Source organism: Salvelinus sp. IW2-2015, linkage group LG1, assembly GCF_002910315.2.
Source record: "Salvelinus sp. IW2-2015 linkage group LG1, ASM291031v2, whole genome shotgun sequence".
Taxonomy (NCBI): Eukaryota; Metazoa; Chordata; class Actinopteri; order Salmoniformes; family Salmonidae; genus Salvelinus; species Salvelinus sp. IW2-2015.
In genome coordinates, this window is record NC_036838.1 from 54,690,977 (window position 1) to 54,701,570 (window position 10,594).

Genomic DNA, 10,594 nt, shown 5'->3' on the forward strand with positions numbered 1-10,594 from the left:
GCCTCTCCTCCTCTTCTTATTCTCCCCTCATCCTCTTATTTCCTCCTTTCTCTCCTCCTCTCTCTCCTCTCCTCCTCACTCTATCTCCTCCTTCTCACCCTCTCCTTATCCTCCTCCTCCATCCTCCTCTGTAGATATTCTATAAATATAATGTGAGTGATCCTTAGAGGCACCTGTCTTTGACAACTTGTAAACACACACACACAACACAAACACACACACACACACCACACACACACCACACACACACACACACACCACACAACACACACACACACACAACACACACACAACACACAACACACACACACACCACACCACACACACACACACCACACGCGCGCATGTAGCTGCCCAGAAAAGAACAATTGCCAACCTCTAAGGGGATTGAAGTGATTAAAATTTAAAGCACTACCGTATGTTCAGTCTACCGTATGTCTGTGTGCTAGCTACTCAACCTGGGCTGGATTCCATATATAAAACGACAGGCCTGATGTCTGTGTGCTAGCTACTCAACCTGGCTGGGATTCCAATATGATAACGACAAGCTGGAGTGGTCAGCTGGGGAGTGAGCTGTGGTAGAGCCCAGAAGCCTGGGGTCTATACTAAAGTACAGGTCTACCTAGACTGGATCAATGAATTAATTGTGGTTAATTGTGGTCTGTGTGCTAGCTACTCAACCTGGGCTGGATTCCATCATAATAACGACCTCCCTTGTTCCTCGTTTAGAAGTCAGAGGGTAAATCATCAAGGACATAGGAATGGAGAGAGGGAGGTAGAAAGAGAGACAGAGCGAGAGGTATTTGATACTTGAATTACCTCATTAATAGCGATACCAGCCTTGTTGACACTGATAGTTGTAACGCACACAAGCCCCACATTATTATCACTAGTAGTTTACATAATGATATATTAATCACCAGTAGTTTATGTCACGCTTTGATCTGTTTCACCTGTCCTTGTGATTGTCAGGTGTCTGGAGGTTTAGAGGGTTGTTGCTAAACAACCAGCCCGTCTGTAGGTTTTGTTGCTAAACAACCAACCCGTCTGTAGGTTTTGTTGCTAAACAACCAACCCGTCTGTAGGTTTTGTTGCTAAACAACCAACCCGTCTGTAGGTTTTGATGCTAAACAACCAACCCGTCTGTGGGTTTTGTTGCTAAACAACCAACCCGTCTGTAGGTTTTGTAAAGAGAAGAGACCCTGAGAGTATTGTGAGTGATGATACACACACCCTGGGAGCATGGGGTTATTACTAAGCACCTGTCCAGTCCTGTTCTGTCCTGTCGAAGGTGTTGTGTTGTGAATGATGACAGGTAGGTAGGCGGTCGCAGTGAGTCTGTCAAGGAGAGACTTGTCTGGGCTAGTTCTCTCCCAACACCCTCTACCAACCCTAACCCAACAGTTAGCCCTCTCCTCTCCCAACACTAACCCAACAGTTAGCCCTCTCCTCTCCCAACACTAACCCAACAGTTAGCCCTCTCCTCTCCCAACCCTAACCCAACAGTTAGCCCTCTCCTCTCCCAACACTAACCCAACAGTTAGCCCTCTCCTCTCCCAACACTAACCCAACAGTTAGTACACCCAACAGTTAGTCCCTCTCCTTCTCCCAACCCTACACCAACAGTAGCCCTCTACCTCTACCCACACTAACCCAACGGTTAGTCCTCTCCTCTCCCACATCTACCAACAGTTAGTCCGCTCCTCTCCCAAACACGTAACCCAACAGTGTAGCCCTCTCCCTCTACCAACACTACACCAACAGTTAGACACTCTCTTCCCACCAATTAGTTCCACATAACCAACAGTTAGCCCTCTCCTCTTCCCAACACAACCCATATGTAGTCCTTCTCCTCTCCCAAACACTACCCAACAGTAGTCCTCTCCTCTCCAAACACTAACCCAACAGTTAGCCCTCTCCTCTCCACACATAACCCAACAGTAAGTCCTTCTCCTCATCCCAACACTAAACCAACAGTAGGCCTCCTCTCCTCTCCCACAACATAACCAACAGTTAGCCCTCTCCTCTCCAAACCACTAACCAACAGTTAGTCCTTGCTTCCTCTACTCCCAAACACTAACCCAACAGTTAGCCCTCTCCTCTCCCACACACTAACCCAACCAGTATAGTCCTCCCTCTCCCAAATCTATAATCAAACCCAACATGCATAACAAGCTAGCCCTCTTCCTGTCCTGAATGTGCGAATACCTAACATCGCGAAGAGTCTTCTGACCACCAAACAAACAGACGTTAGTCCCTGAAATGACTGTTAAACCAAACGATGGAACAGACCACCGACAGGTGGGCCGGAGCTTCGCCAACACAGGCTGTCCGAACATTTCACAGTCAGTCAACTCAGATCCCCTGTTGTGTCTCCAGTGAGATCCCACTGTTTCCTCAGACAGTTATTAAAGAACACTAACACCACTGTAGTAGTATTTCTCAGCTAATGTTACTCCTAACAGGAAGAGATACGCATAATGTTACCCCTATACACGGAAGAATTAGCGTGCTAGATGTTACTCCATAACAGGGAAAGGATTTGCATCTCATGTTAGCCCTAACAGGAAGAAGATTAGCTAATCGTTAGGCCCTAACAGGAGAGAGATTAGCTCAACTGTTAGCCTAACAGGGAAGAGGATTAGCTAAGTACTCCGACAACAGGGAAGAGATATAGCTCAATGTTAGGCCCTAACAGGGAAGAGATACGCTAATGTTACCCCTAACAGGGAAGAGATTAGCTCATTTAGGCCTAAACAGGGAAAGAATCGCTAATGTTTAGGCTAACAGGAAGAGATTAGCTATGTTAGGCCTAACGGGAGAGATTAGCTAATGTTAGGCCTAACAGGGAAGAGATTAGCTCATGTTAGCCTAACAGGAAGAGATTAGCTAATGTTACTCCAACAGGAAGAGATAGCTCATGTTAGGCCTAACAGGGAAGAGGAGTTAGCTAATGTTACTCCTAACAGGGAAGAGATACGCTAATGTTACCTAACAGGAAGAGATTAGCTCATGTTAGGCCTAACAGGAAGAGATTAGCTAATGTTAGGCCTAAACAGGGAAGAGATTAGCTAATGTTAGCTAACAGGAAGAGATAGCTAATGTTACCCCTAACAGGGAAGAGATACGCTAATGTTACCCCTAACAGGGAAGAGATTAGCTAATGTTAGGCCTAACAGGGGATAGAGCTTAGCTCATGTTAGGCCTAACAGGGAAGAGATAGCTCATGTTAGGCTAACAGGGAAGAGATTAGCTAATGTTAGGCCTAACAGGAAGAGATTAGCTAATGTTACCCCTAACAGGGAAGATATTAGCCTAGATGCTTACCCCTAACAGGGAAGAGATACGCTAATGTTACCCCTAACAGGGAAGAATACGCTAATGTTACCCCTAACAGGAAGAGATACGCTAATGTTACCCCTAACAGGAAGAGATACGCTATCCCAGATAATGTTAGGCCTAACAGGAAGAGATACGCTAATGTTACCCCTAACAGGGAAAGATACGCTAATTGTTAGGCCTAACAGGGAAGAGATACGCTAATGTACCCCTAAACAGGAAGAGATTAGCTAATGTTAGGCCTAACAGGGAAGAGATTAGCTAATGTTACCCCTAACAGGGAAGAGGATTAGCTAATGTTAGGCCTAACAGGGAAGAGATACGCTAATTTTACCCCAACAGGAAGAGATTAGCTAATGTTAGGCCTAACAGGGAAGAGATTAGCTAATATTCCCCTAACAGGGAAGAGATTAGCTAATGTTACCCCTACAGGGAAGAGATTAGCTAATGTTACCCCTAACAGGGAAGAGATAGCTAATGTTACCCCTAACAGGGAAGAGATATTAATGTTACCCCTAACAGGAAGAGATACCTAATCTTACTCCTAACAGGGAAGAGATTAGCTATTTAGGACCTCACGGAAGAGATTAGCTCATGTAGGCCTAACAGGAAGAGATTAGCTAATGTTACCCCTAACAGGAGATACCTATGTTAGGCCTTAACAGGAGAAGAGTCTAATGTACCCCTAACGAAGAGATAGCTAATGTTAGGCCTAAACAGGGAAGAGATTAGCTAATGTTACCCCTAACAGGGAAGAGATTAAGCTAATGTTACCCCTAACAGGGAAGAGATTAGCTAATGTTACCCCTAACAGGGAAGAGATACGCTAATGTTACCCCTAACAGGGAAGAGATACGCTAATGTTACCCTAACAGGGAAGAGATACGCTAATGTTACCCTAACAGGGAAGATACGCTAATGTTAGCCTAACAGAAGAGATACGCTAATGTTACGCCTACAGGGAGATAAGCTAATGTTAGCCTAACAGGAAGAGATACGCTATGTTACCCCTAACGGAAAGTAACTAATGTTACCCTAACAGGGAAGAGAAACGCTAATTCAGCCTAACAGGGAAGAGATAATAGCTAATGTTACCCCTAACAGGGAAGAGATTAGCTAATGTTGCTCCTGACAGGGAGAGATAGCTAATGTTAGGGGGGGTGGGGGGGGTAGGGGGGCCGCCTTAACAGGGAAGAGATTCGCTAATGTTACCCCTAACAGGAAAGAGATTACATACTAATGTACCCCTAACAGCGGAAGAGCATATCGCTACATTTAGCCTAACCAGGGAAAGAGATTAGCCTATGTTACCCCTAACAGCCGAAGAGATTAGCTAATAGTTACACTCCTGACAGGGAAGAGGACGGGGTAGCTAATGTTAGCCTAACAGGGAAGGATAGCTATGTTACGGCCCTAACAGGGAAGAGATTAGCTAAATGTTAGCCCTAACAGGCGAAGAGATAGCTAATGTTACCCCTAACAGAGAAGAATTAGCTAATGTTACCCCTAACAAGGAAGAGATTAGCTATGTTAGCCTAACAGGGAAGAATTAGCTCATTTAGGCCTTAACAGGGAAGAATTAAGCTAATGTTACCCCTAACAGGGAAGAGATTAGCTAATGTTACCCCTAACAGGGAAGAGATACGCTAATGTTAGGCCTAACAGGGAAGAGATTAGCTCATGTTAGGCCTACCCCTGATAGGAAAGAGAGTCTGGATCAACCAGAAGCGTCCCAACCAGAAACATTAGTATCTGGTATGCAGGATGTTCAGGTGTATTGTAGCTATCCGAGCTCAATCTGATTGATACTAATATGATTAAAATATGCTAGTGTTAACGTAGCTTACTGTAGTGTGTATTTGTTTAGGATTGATCTCAATTGTCTGTGGTGAGGTTATTCACTGTGGATGACTCATGGGTGTACATTGGGAGGTATGAGGTTTTTTAAAGATTTGTCCAGTGAAGGTGACTCACCATGTGGAGTTTTAATGGAGATTAAGAAAGATGGCCAGACTGTCTCATTTCATTGTTTACTACTGTTTCTGTCCTCAGTTTGGTTCTCATGTAAGATGTTTCACAGCTTTGGAATACTTTGGTATTTTCAAAAGGCTTCATCTTCAAGCTCTAAACCAGCCAGCCCTTTAAAACCAGAGGCCTTTGAGTTTAGAACGTTAAAAAGTGGGCAATCTGATCCTGAAAGGGCCTCAAGCCTAACCTCCTCTGATTGACTAAACCACTGAAACATGGGAACATCTGCCTGTCTCATTGGTTCAATCATTGGCACAAGGGAACATATCCCTTCTGATTGGCTAAAACACTGACACATTCGGAACATCTGCACTGGGCTGGAAACAAACTGGCTATTCTAAGCCCGTGGTATGCCAGATTAACACAGAGCAGAGATGAGAGACTCTCTCAGGGTGTGTTACATCAGAAACATATGGAGACGACCACACATCCAAGATCAAGCTACGGCTGTCTTTCTTTAAGAGACCGCTACATACGGTCTTCTTTCAGTGCTGATGAGAGGATGAGTGCAGGATGGTACAGTATATATATATATATATGCACATCACCAGTCCAAAGTTTTAGAACACCTACTCAGGCAAGGGTTTCTATTTATTTTTTACTATTTTCTACATTGTAGAATAATGGTGAAGACATCAAAACTATGAAATACGCAACAATGAATCATGTAGTAAGCAAAAAGTGTTAAACACAAATAAAATATATGTTCTAATTGAGATTCTTCAAAGTAGACACCCTTTGCCTTGATGACAGCTTTGCAAACTCTTGGCATTCTCTTCCAACAGTCTTGAAGGAGTTCCCACATTATGCTGAGCACTTGTTGCTGCTCTTTTCTTCACTCTGGCGGTCTAACTCATCCAAAACCATCCAAATGGGTTGAGGTCGATGATTGTGGAGCCAGGTCATCTGATGGCAGCACATCCGTCACTCTCCTTCTTGCTTAAATAGCCTTTACACAGCCTGGAGGTGTGTTGGATATTGTCCTGTTGAAACAAATGATAGTCCCCACACTGCAAACCAGATGGGATGGCGTATCACTGCCGAGAGTGCCGGTGGTAAGCCATGCTGGGTTAAGTGTGCCTTGAATTCTGAATAAATCAACTGCAGTGTCCACCAAAGCACAGCACCCCCACACCATCACACCTCCTCCTCCATGCTTCATGGGGGGAACCACACATGTGGAATCATCTGTTCACCTACTCTGCGTCTCACAAAACACCGGCGGTTGGAACCTATAATCAAGAATTTGGACCAAAGGACAGATTTCCACCGGGTCTAATGTCATTGCGTTTGTCCTTGGCCCAAAGCAAGTCTCTTCTTATTATTTGGTGTCCTTTAGTAGTGGTTTCTTTGCAGCAATTCGACACGAAGGCCTGATTCACCAGTCCCTCTGAACAGTTGATGTTGAGATGTGTCTGTTACTTGAACTCTGTGAAGCAATTATTTGTTGCAATACTGAGTGCAGTTAACTCTAATGAACTTTTCCTCTGCAGCAGAGGTAACTCTGGGTCTTCCTTACCTGTGGTCCTCATGAGAGCCAGTTTTCATCACAGCGCTTGATGGTTTTTGCGACTGCACTTGAAGAAAAAACTTCGAAGTCATGAAATTTTCCAGATTGACTGACCTTACTGTCTTAAAGTAATGATGGACTGTCATTTTCTCTTGCTATTTGAGCTGTTCTTGCCATAATATGGACTTGGTCTTTTACCTAAATAGGCTATCTCTGTATACCACCCCTACCTTGTCACAACACAACTGATTGGTCTCAAACAAACACATTAAGGTGGAAATAACTTCCACAAATTAACTTTTAACAAGGCACACCGTGTCATTAAATGCATTCCAGGTGACTACCTCATGATGCTGGTTGAGAGAATGTCAAGGGTGTGCAAAGCTTGTCATCAAGGCAAAGTGGCCTACTGAAGAATCTCAAAATAAAATTTCTTTTTGAACACTTTTTTGTTACTACATTCATTCATATGTCTTTATTTCATAGTCTCGATGTGTTCACTATTATTCTACCAATGTAGAAAATAGGTAAAAATTAAAAAAACCCTGGAATGAGTAGGTGTCCAAATTTTGACTGGAATACATACTGTATCATAACATACTGTGTCTTACCTGACTGGGGTATCACTGCTGAGGGGGATTCTGTCTGTCCTATCTGACTTGAGGTTATCACTGCTGATGGACTCTGTCTGTCCTACCTGACCTGAGGTATCACTGCTGAGGGATTCTGTCTTGTCTTACCTGACTGGAGTATCACTGCTGATGGATTCTGTCTGTCCTACCTGCTGGAGTATCATGCTGAGGACTCTGTCTGTCCTACCTCTGTTAGGTATCACTTGCTGAGGGATCTGTCTGTCCTACCTGACTGGATATCACTGCTGAGGGATTCTGTCTTCCTACCTGACTGGAGGTATCACTGCTGAGGGACGTCTGCCTACCTGACTGAGGATCACGTCTGAGGGATCTGTCTGTCCTACCTGACTGGAGGTATCACTGCTGAGGGGATTCTGTCTGTCCTACCTGACTGAGATATACTGCTGAGGGATCTGTCTGTCCTACGCTGACTGGAGGTATCACTGCGAGGGACTCTGTCTGTCTACCTGACTGAGTATCACTGCGGGGATTCTGCTGTCCTACCTGACTGGAGTATCCACTGCTGAGGGGATTCTGTCTGTCTACCTGAGTGGAGGTATCACTGCTGAGGGATTCTGTCTGTTCTTACCTGACTGAGATATCACTGCTGAGGGATTCTGTCTGTCTTACCTGACTGGAGGTATCACTGCTGAGGGACTCTGTCTTGTGTTCTGACAGTCGCTCTGTGGAAACGATTCGGCAGGGTGGCGGTTCCTCCCCCGTTCTGCAGATGATGTGGGATCGCTAGAGGGGGCCGAGCAGTCCCTGGTCCTGGTTCTCTTGGCTCCTCTTCTAGGGGCGTGTCCATGGAAGGTGTGCAGCTACTAGGCTCTGGGGGCGTAACTTTCGTGTCCATGGAGATCGCACAGCCTCCGTTGCCGCGGTAACCGTTCTCCAGCGTTTCCCCACCGCCATCGTCCCAGCTCTCGTTCTTAGGGCCCAGCTCTTTACTATCACGATTGAACGTCGACCGGGCGATGATGCCAAACTTTCGCGTCCGTTTGCTGCCACCGGTCTGCGTCGCAAGGCTGTCAAGAGGCTCGGAGGCCACACTGCTCCTACGGTCCAGGGAGTTTCGGCCATCTTGGATGCCACCACTGCCACCGGTGACGGTGGCGTTGCCGTTTCCATTGCACGGAGGGAGAGGGGCTTTACGCTTGATCCTCCGGAGCATGATCAGGTAGATGCAGCCTCCATTCCAACACTGGTCAGCCAGGTAACTGTTCAGAGAACATAAGAGAAGACAAAACGGAGAGATGTCAGAATGTGTGGGGACGGGAGTCTCCCGGTCACAGATAAACAGATGAAAAGACCAAAGGAGATGTCACATATGAACCCATTTCTGATTAATTATTCCATTTGGAAATTAAAGGCATGAAAAGACCTTTGGAAAAGACTGTATTGTAGGGAATTGAAATAATTTCCTCCGAGCATATTAAACAGTGTAAATCATCCTTCCTTCRAACTCTTAATTCTTCTTTGATATCTCTGACTGCAGCTCATTGCTAAGCAGACGCCATTTCAGTTTCAGTGGCACTTCACATGTCATTTCAGGCAAATTTGTGTCTGTGAGTTAGGCAGGAAAAACATGCTGCAGTATGCCAAAACATGTCTAGACAAGAACAGTGAGTGAAAAAACCCACTCAGCCTAGGAATATAATCTGAAAAGATTCAGGATGGCAGGAAGACGTAGAAGTGAATAATGAATATCTGAACATATCCGTTCTTTCTCCTATATGTTGTTTGCTATGGAATATAGTCTAACCTTGTCAATGAATCTACTTGCTACAGTAGTCTGGGTTAATGTTATGCTTGCTCCAGTAGTCTGGTTATGTTATGCTTGTACGTAGTCTTGGTTTAATGCTTTATGCTTGCTTACAAGCTAGTCGGCTTGTTGTTATGCTTGCTACAGTAGTCTGGTTATGTTTGCTTGCTACACAGTAGTCTGGTTATGTTATGCTTGCTACAGTAGTCTGGTTAGTTATGCTTGCTACCAGTAGTCTGGTACTGTTATGCTTGCTACAAGTAGTGCTGGTTTATGTTATGCTTGATACAGTAGTCTGGTTATGTTATGCTTCCGCTTACAGGTAGTCTGGTTTTATGTTATGCTTGCCCAGTAGTTGGTTATGTTTGCTTGCTACAGTAGTCTGGTTATGTTATGCTTGCCCAGTAGTCCTGGGTTATGTTTATGCTTGCTCCAGTAGCTGGTTATGTTATGTCTTGCTACATTAGTCTGGTTTTGGTTATGCTTGTCTAAGTTAGTTGGTTTATGTTTAATGCTTGCAACATCGTACGTCTGGTTTATGTTATGCTTGCTCTCAGTAGTCTGGTTATGTTTGCTTTGCTCCAGTAGTCATGGTCTATGTTATGCTTGCTAACACCTTAGCTGGGTTTGTTTCTTGGTATACCTTAAATAAGTGTCTGTATGCTTGCTACAGTTAGGTCTGTTTGTTATGTTGAAGTCGCTGTGTATCTTGTACAGTAGTCTGGTTATGTTTATCTTTGCTTACAGTAGTCTGGTTGATGTAATGCTTCTACATAGTCTGGTTATGTTATGCTTGCTACAGTAGTCTGGTTATGCTTGCTACAGTAGTCTGGTTACGCTTGCTACAGTAGTCTGGTTATGTTATGCTTGCTACAGTAGTCTTGCTCCAGTATTATTTTCCTGTGTTCCATCATATAAATAACTAATGACTTTGGACAAATCACCTGGTTAACCAGGATCCTGCTGGGTGCGGGCAGGCTCTCATGACTTCCTGCATAACTACAAACACTTCTGGCTGACTTTGAAAGGAATTTACATACGTGTGCGTGTGTGTCTTTATTTCAGCTACTCATTAACTTGATCAGGGGCGTGCGTGTTTAACTACACTGCATGATCATGGCTGAAAAGGCCAAACTCATTTGCAGACTTGTTTACGGTAAATACAGTAGGTTAGACACAATATCAGCTAGGCTCCAAATCAAACCGTATGAAGCCCAAACAAAGAGTAATATATAAAGTCAGATGTACTGTGGCGTAGGAGACTCTGCATTGCACGGCTTGCCTTACACTCAGCTAATGAATACGTAGAGCAGGGATGGG

The 10,594-nt window shown here is 44.6% G+C and overlaps 1 protein-coding gene across 1 annotated transcript in view; it reads right to left on the reverse strand.

Moving 5' to 3' along the window:
• The window catches only part of LOC111978201 (PDZ domain-containing protein 2-like), a 120,985-nt gene that overhangs the window by 23,428 nt on the left and 86,963 nt on the right, over positions 1-10,594 (reverse strand). The window contains exon 4 of the mRNA XM_070443084.1: positions 8,140-8,729. Within this exon, the coding sequence (XP_070299185.1) occupies positions 8,686-8,729 (44 nt within the window). The 3' untranslated portion in view covers positions 8,140-8,685. The remainder of the gene's footprint in view (positions 1-8,139; positions 8,730-10,594) is intronic.